This window comes from Podarcis melisellensis (genome assembly GCF_964234715.1).
Source record: "Podarcis melisellensis genome assembly, chromosome: 1".
Taxonomy (NCBI): domain Eukaryota; kingdom Metazoa; phylum Chordata; class Lepidosauria; order Squamata; family Lacertidae; genus Podarcis; species Podarcis melisellensis.
The window spans coordinates 7145593-7157809 of NC_138528.1; the positions used below are offsets into that span (position 1 = coordinate 7145593).

Consider the following 12217-nt stretch of genomic DNA (forward strand, 5'->3'; position numbering starts at 1 on the left):
TCCTTTACTACTTAAATAAATTTATTTTGTGTTTCAGCAATTCTGATTTGGTCCCTTGCACTCCTGGCTAAACCAATATAGCGTGAACGCAAGATGTTGCAACCTTTCTGCTCTTTCCCCCATTCCCAGAATCCTGCCCTTCCTTCAACCAGAACTTTGTATGCTCTGCACTAAGAGAAACTAGAAAATTAATTGAAATCTAACCAATTAGCAGAGCTTTGCATGATTTATTCTGCTTCTGCTGGACATATGAAGGGCTAAGCAATTACACAATGCAGTGAAGCTCCCTCCCGGGCTACTTCTTAAGTGCTGGAGATTCTGTTCAGCAATCCCCTTTTTCCAGTTCTCAAGATTTCACATTCTCAAGCAGTACCAGTTTCTGTTTCAACAATTTCTGCACAATCCTAGGAAGCACATATAAACCCTCCCTTCTGTCTGTTACTTCTTCCAAGTTGAGGTATTATCTTTATGCAACCAATGTTCTGCTACTCTTCCCATCCACAGGAGCTTCAATTAGAGGAATTATCTCAGCCCCTTGCAGTCCCAGCTTCCTAGAAATTTGTTCCTAGTGCCAAGTTTTTTTGGTCAGATTCCATTTTTCCACGTAATTCTTCAATTGTCTTGCAGAACTACTGAAATATTCCTTCATCATCTCTGTAGCCTCTGGAGCTTTTAGCTTTTTGCCAAAAGAATGCTAGGTGTCCGTCTGCCATGTTTGGTGATCTGTAAGAGACTCTTTCCCCTGCCATTTTTCTGTTGACACAGGAGGTTCCAGATTTGATCCTCACCATGTCCAGTTAAAGCTATGGTTTTCCCAGTAGTGATGCATGGAAGTGAGAGCTGGACCATAAAGAAGGCTGATCGCCAAAGAATTGATGCTTTTGAATTATGGTGCTGGAGGAGACCCTTGAGAGTCCTATGGACTCCAAAAAGAGCAAACCGTTCCATTCTGAAGGAAATCAGCCCTGAGCGCTCACTGGAAGGACAGATCGTGAAGCTGAGGCTCCAAGACTTTGGCCACCTCATGAGAAGAGAAGACTCCCTGGAAAAGACCCTGATGTTGGGAAAGATGGAGGGCACAAGGAGAAGGAGACGACAGAGGACAAGATGGTTGGACAGTGTTCTCGAAGCTACCAGCATGAGTTTGACCAAACTGCGGGAGGCAGTGGAAGACAGGAGTGCCTGGCGTGCTCTGGTCCAGGGGGTCACGAAGAGTCGGACACGACTAAACAACAAATGTCCACTTAAACCAAGGGTTGGCAATGTGGTACCCTACGGATGTTGGACTGCAGCTCCCATAATTCCTGAATAGGGATATGAGATGTAGCCGAAAACATCCGAAGGCACCTTGCTGGCTTCCCCTGGGTCAAAACACCTCAGAGAGGGGGGCTGAGAATGACCTCTGCCTGCAACCGACTTGCTGCACAGCAGCTCTTTATAACCCCAAAATTACATCCACCCCACTCTTAGCATAACTTCCTCAGTGCAAGTTCTATCAGTTAAACCAGGGGTCGGCAACCTAAGACCCATGGGCCACAAGCGGCCCATGGGGGTCATTTAACAGGCCCGTGGACCCCTGCCACCAGCTCGGTCATCTCCCGTGGGCCGTGCTAAACCGGCGCAGAGCAGAGCGGGGACCGCATTCCGCGAAGCTGGCTGGCTTCCCATTGGCTGCAGAAAGTTCCTCCAACCAATGGAAAGCTGCAAACACCTCCTCCGCGCTGGAAACAGCATTTGTGCATGCGCGTCTGTGGGACCGTGAACCGGCCCAAGCCACAAAAACTTTGCCGACCCCTGAGTTATAAACTATTGTAGTAAATAAAACGATGAGCTCTGTGGCAGATCAAGGAAGACCCAGTGGAACTGACAGACACGGGCAACTTAGGTCCAGTAATTTGAATGGGTCTACTCTGAGTAAGACTATGTTGGAGACATCTCCCACTTACTTACAATGAGATATTGTTCCATAGACGTTGGCAAGAGCCAACTTGGTCGGCTGCATTTGCAGGATCCGTGCACCCAAATGTGGCTGCTCCTTAGTGGCAAGAAGTAAAGGGCAAAGACATTAAAGAAGCCGAAGGAGCTAAGCAAGCTGTTGCTCCCAAAATGCTCCCTGGCAGCAGCCCTTCTAGTCCTTTGTGGATTCCGTTTTTCCAGGAGCTGCACCAAAACAACCATTTCTAGGTCACGTAGCCTGAGATCAGAGTGGCTTATGCGCTGCCATCTGGAGCAGGGAAGCCCAACATCTCCATTCCCAGCCCTGAGCCTCAAACGCAAACCAAACCCTCTCGTTATCCAAGCAAAGAGCAAAGCTATGGTTTGTACCAAAGGCCTACCACTGATGTCTGGTCTACTCAGCAAGATCTAGTAGATAACACAAGCAGCCGGTGCTCTCCACCCTGGCCGAGGGAACAGCAACCCTGATTATCACAGCACTGTTCACCCATCTGAATATTGTAATACTGTACTGCCGGAGGCATAAGCAATTAAAGGCATCCCTTACTGAAAACCTAGAGCACCGCTAGCATTCGCGAAGCAGGAAAAGCCTATTAAGTGTGTTCCAAAGAGTTGTTGGGCCTGCATGTTCTCAACGTGCATGTGTCGTTTTTGTATACCGTATTTTTTGCTCTATAAGACTCACTTTTTCCCTCCTAAAAAGTAAGGGGAAATGTGTGTGCGTCTTATGGAGCGAATGCAGGCTGCGCAGCTATCCCAGAAGCCAGAACAGCAAGAGGGATCGCTGCGCAGCGAAAGCAGCGATCCCTCTTGCTGTTCTGGCTTCTGATATTCAGAATATTTTTTTTCTTGTTTTCCTCCTCCAAAAACTAGGTGCATCTTGTGGTCTGGTGCGTCTTATGGAGCGAAAAATGCGGTGCTTCGGATTGTCTACTCCAATTCCGCCCCCCCCCCACATGACATAATGGTATTGTGAGAGGATAAGAATCATAGAATCGTAGAGTTGGAAGACACCTCAAATCATCTAGTCCAACCACTTCCAATGCAGGAATTAGTGGCCAATTGAAGAAATAGTGGTCAAATGAAGTAGGGGATCCATTTGGCTGCTTCCTACCCTGAAGTTGTATGATTAAGAGAAAAAGACTGGCTATTATAAGGGGATGCTTTTTGCTGCACACATTCTAACCATGCCCATGGAGGACCAGAATCTTATTTTCCAATTAATATATCATATAATTAACATTAATATACAGCGTTACGTAAACGGCTTATGGATCGTGCATATTAAGGAGCATAAAATATTGTCAATAAATGGTGAAATTGTCAAGATCTTGCACCTGTTACCAGTCTATTCCAAACACCACGCATAAACATGCATCAAATAATACCAATCTAGATACAAAAGCAAAGGACAAGAGCAGGCACAAACGTTTATGCCCCACTTTTTCAAAAAAAATTAAATGATTTTTGAAGCTTAACTATTTGGCAGATCTGCACCATGTATTTAAAGCACATGATTTCCCCCAAGGGATCCTGAGAGCTACAGCTTTACCCAGAGCTACAATTCCTAGCACCCTTGGCAAACTACGGTTTCCCGGGATTCTTTGGAGGAAGTCATGTGTTTTAAATGTGAGTTGGGTGTGGATCTGCAACCTGTCCTCCTGAAATACTGAAGAAGTTAACTGGGGCGTGGAGCTCACTTAACCAAGCAAGTATTGTCCACCACCAAGGACAGCTCCGGAATTCGAATTAGATACTAGATTTCTGAGCATATAACCTCCCTTCTCAGGTGTGATGTTGTTCGTGTGTGTGTAGGGGGGAGAAGGGCATCCTACCTAGAAGTAGTTCCAAACTCAGCTCTATAAGCAACTAGAAGACACAGGATAAACATCCTTTAAGCCCCTGCTGGCTCCCACATCCAACCCTCAAATCAGCTGCATCTACATCAACAGCCGTTTCTGAACAAAGATAGTATTATTAGCAGCAATTTGCCTGCCATACCTGCTCAGACAAGAGAGCCTGCAGCTTCTGAACTTCCAACTGCAGCGCTTTGTTCTGATCCTTTAGAACCTGAAATGAAATCACCAGACGGCGCTGTCAGTTCGGAATTCTGTACCCAGACATTGCTCCTGCAATCTTCTTTGTGTTATTGGAAGAGAAACGGTGGTTCTGACGAACAGCAATTGGCAGAAATGTTAAGAGAGCCCTGATCCCTGTTCGGGTTAGCTATCTATCCGTTGAACTGAAAAGGGTGGATCGCCACCATGATTATAATGATAGCACTTCTGGGAAGGGTCTTCGCTTTAACCCACTTATGGCGATACCAGCTTGCTCCAGGCGATCCCAAGGGGCACAGATTTACTGGAATAGCCTATGTGAAGTGCTTTGAACACAGGGGAAAGAGCTTTGATGGAGCAGAAGGAATAAGGGGAGGAAGTACAAATTTGATCTTGGGGGGTGGGAAGAGACACTGAACATATGAAGCTGCCTTATGACAAATCGGACCACTGGGTCTGCCTAGCTCAGTATTGCTTGCACTTCTGAACTCATGAAGAGCTGCTTCCGAAGGGGAAGGAAGGTCCTGGACCTGGAGATGCCAGGAATTGAGGCAAGGGCCTTCTGCATGCCAAACAGATGATCCACCAGTGAGCTCTGGCCCTTCTTCCTGAATGCAGGAGATCACATTTCAACAGCATCGAGCTGGAAGGGAGGGATGCTCAAAGGAAGAACCAGAATAAACTAGGGAAGGGGGTAAACTAGGACTCCCAAAAAACACCCTAAGGTCTAGCAAGTGGAAGCAAATCTAGCATTTGGGAGAAAACCTTGCCTCTATTAGCAGCACTGCTGTGAGCAGCACCTCTGGGTATGATCATTCTCCAGCAGGGAACCCTGCAAGCCTGATCTGGATCAGAGCATAGTCTAGATCACATGTCCTGCAGCTACTTTCCCCCCAAAATAAAAGAGTTCAGTTTAAGCACACTTTAAAAAATACTGAATATCGCAACATGCGGTTTAGACCTCAAGTCTCCTGATTAAAAATAAAAATAAGGAAAAACAGTTGATCTGGAGTAAAAGCATGGGGGGGGGGGAGAGACGCTAAGTATGAGTGCATACTTTTGTTCATATTGAAATCCCCACTCGTTTCAGAAGCTCCTTATCACTGGGGTCTGCAGTGCCCCTCTGCTCGCTTCATACTGAGCCACAATTTTGTGATGAGACACCTCACTTTTCTTTCCTGCATCACTGACAGCAATTTTTTCAATCCGCATCTCCATTTGTTTTTGGGATGCTGTGCTGCTACACTACCATCCAGCACCTTTTCCTGTGCCTTTCCTAGTCCTGCTGCCAAGTTGTCAGCTGTCCTGTTGTGAGTAAGGCTGCTCTAGGCAATGCACACACAAACACACACACACACACACACACACACACACACACACACACACACACACACTCTACCTGAAGTTCCTCTTTTGCACTTGAAGCTTTGGCATGGTGTCCCTGAAGCTGCTCCTCCAGTGCTCTGATTTTTTCATCTCTGGCCTGAGTACTGGAAAACAGGGCAAAAGGTTAAAAAGGAAAAAAGCCCCCCCCCCTTACAAAGCCCAGCCCACTCCAAAGCAAGCACATAACAACCAAAGAACAATGGCTTATCAGATGGCACTCTTTGTTTATTTACCTTTTCTGCATCCTTTCCAGCTCATGCGCAGCAGCGGCCTAGATAGAAAGAGGATTAGCACTATTTAGTGTGTTGCATCCCAGCAAGAGTCAGCAAACACGGCTACATCCAACATTAAAAAGCCAAGATTGAGCCCATGAAATTTAGCTTCTTGCTGTGCCTCTCGTTTTCTGCCACAAGCAAAAAAGAAAAAAAGGGGTGGGGAGACACATGTTTTGCACATCTCCGAAAAAGGCACCGCCACATGCTCAGTAATCTGCTCATCAGACTGTGCTCTGCAGCGATGCTTTCAAATCTAGGAAAGAAAGCACTTTATATTAGGTAACAGGCTAGGAAGTGAAAATGCTCAGGGCACCGTTGCTCTGGATAATGATGTATATGACTGCATTAAAGGAAATGCCACAGAGCTGGGGGGGCGGGGAAGAAGATATCTGCCCACGAACGGGCAGAGAGTCATTCCAGTCTTGGGGCACCAACTCCATTACTCTGATATTATGAAAATGCCTTCAAGCGGCAATCTAGAAAAAAGGAGGATTTCCCCCTTAAGCTGGAGGAGCTTCAAAGCAGGCTGAAGCCACGAACACAGTAAAACTTCCGCCTGCAATGAAACAATCCACAAACAGGTGCTTAATTCCCCATGGCGGCTCAACGCCTTGTACGGCACTTGCATTTGCTGCAGTTAACGCAGATTCTGTCTGCAAAGATGTGAAAGCACGAATGATAAGACACATGCCCTTTAGCATCAGTAAGACATGGGCGTGGAACCCGACTGGGCTGCAGCTCTCCCGCACGTGCCCATAGGTGAATGAGGAGCACATTCGTCTTTTATACTCTGTGCGCCAGACGCAGCAAGCAAAACTGTGATGGAAAGTATGTGTAACCTTGCAAGTTATTTTTGGCTGAGAAACAGTGAGAGGTGCGCCATTGCTCAGCGTGCTCCAGGGCAGAGAGATGATCTAAGACCTGGGTCTCCTTAGTCTGCTACACGTGGCCTTAGCATGAACCATCCTCTGTTCAAGCCCACAAGGACAGAGAACAAGAGTCTCCCATTGTGCAACACTTTATTTCAGGGGTGGGGAAGGAGATGCCCTCCAAATGTCGCTGAACTACAACTCCCATCATTCCTGACTACTGGCCATTCTGGCTGAGACTGATGGGAACTGAAGTCTAACAACATAGGGAGGGCTAGATTTTCTCCACTCCTGCTTTTTGTTTACTTGACTAAATAGTCAACTGTTGCCTTCACGTTTCCCTCGAAAGTCCTAGATCTAAAATTGTCTCATCTGTTTAGGCAGGGCAAGCACGATTTCTTATCACAATTTGTTAGCAGTAGCAGTGGATTAATTACAAAACAAAAAATTGTGCAGATGTTTGGAATTGAGGAAGAGAGGAGGGTCCAGGGCAAAGGTGGATCATCCTAAGCAACAAAAATCACTAGATTTTTCCAGGCGGTCAAAAACCAGTAGCTCTTGTTTAAGAAGTTTAGGTAAGCAAAATGTAGGCCTAGGCTGGATAAAGAATTGTTGCATTTATATACTATGCATAAATCAGTGGCGTAGCGTGGGGGGTGCAGGGGGGGCCGGCCGCACCGGGCGCAACATCTGGGGGTTAGGGCTAGGGGGCGCAAATCCACGGGTTAGGGGGCACAAATTACTTGCCTTGTCCCGGGTGCTGACAATCCACGCTACGCCACTGGCTTAAATACACATTTGGGCTGAATGTGCAGCACAAAATCTGAGCTACGGCTCTAGAGCATGTGCAAAATGCCCCTATCACTAACGATCAACTCTAACCAGCCCCTAAGTTTCTGACTGCAGGGAAAAGGGGCTTCTACGTGTGAGGTCGGGTGTGAGCTAAATCTTTTCTTTTCAAGATTTTGTGCAAAGAACAGCAGATAAGAGATGAAACTTACCCCCTTGAGCTGTGCTTCTAACTGAGCACACCTTAAGTACTTTTGAGTTTAGATCATTCCCAAGTGGCACTGAATGACCCCACCTTTTACATTTGGAGCCAGTTTTCCTTAATTTATGATAAGCACAAATATTACTCAGCACAAATAATACTCAAGTGTTGTCCGTGGAATGGCAGAACACAGTATTGTCAAGATATGAATATGGGTTTGTTAACCTGCTCATTGGTGAGTGCCTGCAACTTCTGCACTTCTGCTTTGAGGGACATGTTCATGTTCTGTACAACCTGGAGAGGGGAGAAACAGGTGTCACATTACAGGGTGCGGCCAGAAAGTCCCAGCCATGAAGACCAATTCTACATTTTCAACTGCACCAATCTCAGTTTGAGCTCCTCATCTGCAGCAATCAAAACATATATTCCACGTACCTGCTAAGAAACAGCCTCATTTCATCTCCTTCCACAGGCAGATTAAAATCCCATCTTCTCCCCTACTTTCCCAACATTGGGCAGATTTATGCAGTTGTGCTGCTACTTGTTTATTTCACACAGTTTAAAAACAGTGAACTCGATGCAACTTTTAGTGCATCCCTCAAATATGTATATATTTTTAAGAAAGACCACTTTAGTTATTTATTTCTTCTGTAGACAGATGACCAATAAATCCTAACCACAAAATATATTCCCAGTTCTTAGATTTCGAAATCTAGAAAAGATGGAGGGCAAGCAATTCTGCTTGTATACCTATTTCTCAATTTTTCCATGCTAGCTTGAAGACCACCTGCTGTCTTAACATTCAAAGCTTGCCCAAGCGAGCTAACAAGTGAGAAAATGAGACAGTAGAATGCTCTGTACCGCTTCAGATCATAGACCAAATATATCTGAATGCTCCCTTGCATGTCAAAAAACAAATAGGACACCCTCCGGAAAACTAGCCCAGAAGGGAACAAGATGGGCTTGCTCCAATGTGCAAGATTGTTTGTTCATTTACACATGCAGGGAGTTAATGATGATGATGATAAAATTATTATTTATACCCCACCCGTCTGGCTGTGTTTCCCCAGCCACTCTGGGCAGCGTCCAACAAAATATTAAAAATACAATAACTTAACACCACGAGGAAGCATTCGAAAACAACATATCCCTCTGCAGGGGCACAGATCATCTCCCCAGGCTTCAACCACCTCATTCTGCTACTCCCCTTTGCAGGGGAGGGCAAAGAGGGATTTCTGGAGTTTGGAAGGGCTTGCTGAGTTCCCAAGAGATCTTTGTAGAGTTTGAGCTTGCAGGGTTGCTGCCGCCACAGATCTTAGTTCTCCCTGCATGCATTTCCTTTGGTGCCTTTGCAATACCCATTCCACCTGTGCACTTGCAAACGAACAGATTATTCAGTACCACGTCCTTTAAAATGACACTGTAAAAGGGTTGCCCAGACCCTGGAAATTAAGCAATTTCCCACCCTGCCCCACTTCACACCCACGGGTATGATCTGACTTTTGAGGCTGAGGACTAGGAGGTACTACAACCTCAGAGGAAACAGATCACACTGGGACAGTTTAGGAGAGGTTTGCTCCAGCCATCTTAGATCTGCTGCAACTCGTTCCCTCTTCATCACTTCAGTTGCACTTGCTCGGGCAAATCTCTGCCCTTGGAAGCAAGGGAGTAGGAAATGTTGGGAGTCTCGGAACCAAAGCAGAACCAGCAGCAGGTCCTCTGGCCACTTCTTCCCTTGCTGAAAACCGCAAGCCTGAGATGTGCAAGGACAGGAGGGAAAGGAGAAAAGCCATACCCCACCACGACTCAGTCACAACGTCTGTGATGTTTGGCAAAGGGAGAGGACGGAGGAAGGTGGTCTCCTTTTTGCATGGAAGGCAAATAGCTTATTCAGATAAATATATAACATCTGTGCAGCCACTATTTTAATCTACCGTGCCAGGATTAAAACACACATGCTACATCAGGTTCAATAAGAACTATTTTTTTGGGGTGGGTGGGTGTTATTGTGGTATGTGGTTTTGTGTTTTTATACTGCAAACTATCCTGTGATCTTCGGACGAAGGCCAGTATAGAAATGAAATCATTGCCATCATCAAAGCCTCCACTTTTCACACACAACACTTGAGCTTTTGCTATACCATGAGATCCTCCTCCTTGCTGGTTAGCTTGATGCGTTCGTTGGCTAACGAGTCCTCAGCCTGGTTTATCTGTTTATCCTTTTCTGCAATCCTGCAATAAAAAAAAAAAACAAAATCAAAGGGCATCCCTCCATTAGCAATGTTATCATCACAACAAGCAGAGCCGACAAAGAGGTAATGAGAATCTGCTCAACTGCAGTTGACGATCAGTAAGTTATTGGTTTTAGAAATGCAAGCAGCAGGGCCTCCGTAAACGAAAAGAAAATGCACACAGCTTGCAGCTGCACACCCAGCATGACTTGTCCAAAATTCTGCACTTCGGCTTCTGATGACCAGGGTGATGATATCGCAAGATCCAGTCCTTTAAGGACTGCTACAGAACCTAATACTGATGTATGTTGGGGAGGGAAGAGATATTAGCAATCCGCAATGCAGAATACTTTACTGAGAGGTCAAGACAGTTCCCGGGAAAACTAACAGCTCACCAAAACCAGCAGAGCCAGAGAGCAGAGAGTCAATCCATGGCGATGGTTTCCTATCAGCACATGCCCTATTTCCACTGTCAAGAGCAGAAGCTCAAGGCCGCTGCGGAAGCAGGGCAGCTCATAGGACAGTGTCCTTCCATTGCCACTCCCATGGTGACTTGGGTGAACCCTGTGAGGTTATTGTGACCCCATTTCACTTAGTCTCTGCTTCTGACCTTCCTTCTCACAGGGCAGAGGGCAAAAAGCAAGGCAGGTCTGACTAACCTGCCCCAGAAAAGCTTGAGCTTCCCCTCTGAACCACTGGCCTCTGCTCAGGGCCGAACCTCACCTACCATGTTGCATAAGTGAAGTGGTGTCAGGTTAACATATTGCAACAGGGAAGTTAATCATACAGATGTGAGGAAAGAAAGAAGATCAATGCAAACGGGGGTGGGGAGAACCAGAGCTGGAGTATTTTTGTAAAAAATAAATCAGCATATCGATAACTAGGTATCAGCATCCAGGACTCTCTATTTAGTCCTCACGATTCTCCCCAGGAGTCTCTTCTTACTGGACTCATCAGCCCTGCTCCACAATCTCTTCAAGCGCTTCTGCCGGATACCCAGTTAAAAATCTAAACTCCCATAAAAGACCCCCCTCTGCCAGACTACTAGGATAGCTGATGCTCATCAGAGCACTGCAGCCAGCAGAGATGGAACCAAAATCTGAATCTCATATAAGGCAGTTTCATGCATGGTTTGGGGTTTTGTGCAACAGGCTTCAAAAAGCTTTCATACACAAGAACTATTCTAACCACACCCACAGCCTGCCTCACCCACCGCCACACTCAGAAATCTCATGGTCACTCAACTGAATCTTACAACAAGAGGGTATTTCGTTTTATTATTTTTTAAAATGAAGGGGCTGAGTTAATTTCTCCTGCTAAAACAACACACAATACAATGTACTGCAAATGTTAAGCACGGAGGGGAAATCCTTAGGAAGATGGTTATGGCTTCTTAGGGGAATCTGTAACAATGGCGGGTACGGTTTTTGGAAATGACAACATTTCCTCCAAGAAAAATCTCTTCTATATAACTGAAGTGCCTACACACCAAAGCAAATAACAAACCCAGGAATGAAATAATACTTACACCTTGTGCAATTCTTCTGCAAGGGCTGATGCCGAACTCTGAAAGACAGAAGATGCAGGTGAAATTGGTATTCTGAATTGAACACTTGATCAGGCATCACCACGTTTAAGGGCATTTAGGGTCTTTGAAAGCTTCGTATTTCAAAGCTAGAAACCAGATCGAAAAGGAGGCTTCGATCCATTGTAAATGGATCTCTTTAGGTAAAAATGGAGCCACCCTGCTCAACACCAGTCTTACTCCAAGCAAGCCCAGCCAGGACCTGACTGTGCAATCGTGATACAGTTGTTTCAGGTCTCCAAAAACAGAGGGGCTCTTCATATCTCCCTGCCTTCAAACCCCCTCCTTTTCCCAGTGGCCTTTGTCTCATCAACTTACCCAAGGCACAGCCTTTACCTAGCAAGGCACAGCCAGGCACAGCCTTTACCTAACCTACCATGCACAGCCTTTACCTAGCAAGTTCTGCAAGGACACCTGGCTGCGGGAGAGGGTGTCAGGAGGCTGCGAGAGGTGGAGAGAGGGGGTTGTTCTGTCAAGTGGAAATGCTTGTGCAGATGGAGCATTTGTCATTTTGCGATGCTGAATTCCACCCCACATGAATGCACGAACGTGCCGTGTGTCATCGTAACGTAGACTATGGCACTGAGCTGCTCTTGGCATTCCTTGCCATACCAGTTCAGTTACAAGGTACTTGGCATTAGCTCTGAAGGCAAAGGAGAAGGAAGAGGCGGCAATGACAGCTACGAGCCATTCCGATGCTTCCATACCTGGACTGCCATCTGGGAATGGTACTTCTGAAGCTGAGCTTTTAAAGCCTCGTTCTGTTCCATCAGCTCCTTTTGGAAAAAGAGATGCAAAAAGTCAAGCAGGTAGCACCTTTAGGAACACTTTGTTCTGAAATGGCTTTGTACAGGAAAAAGGATAACA

The 12217-nt window shown here is 46.1% G+C and overlaps 1 protein-coding gene across 6 annotated transcripts in view; it reads right to left on the reverse strand.

Moving 5' to 3' along the window:
- Positions 1-12217, reverse strand: part of KTN1 (kinectin 1) — a 110868-nt gene that overhangs the window by 42070 nt on the left and 56581 nt on the right. For all 6 annotated transcript variants that reach the window (XM_081909179.1, XM_081909182.1, XM_081909181.1 and 3 more), the window contains exons 12-18: positions 12058-12126; positions 11294-11331; positions 9676-9766; positions 7760-7828; positions 5633-5670; positions 5413-5503; positions 3958-4026 (exon numbers count right to left, since the gene is read on the reverse strand). In XM_081909179.1, the coding sequence (XP_081765305.1) occupies positions 3958-4026; positions 5413-5503; positions 5633-5670; positions 7760-7828; positions 9676-9766; positions 11294-11331; positions 12058-12126 (465 nt within the window). The remainder of the gene's footprint in view (positions 1-3957; positions 4027-5412; positions 5504-5632; positions 5671-7759; positions 7829-9675; positions 9767-11293; positions 11332-12057; positions 12127-12217) is intronic.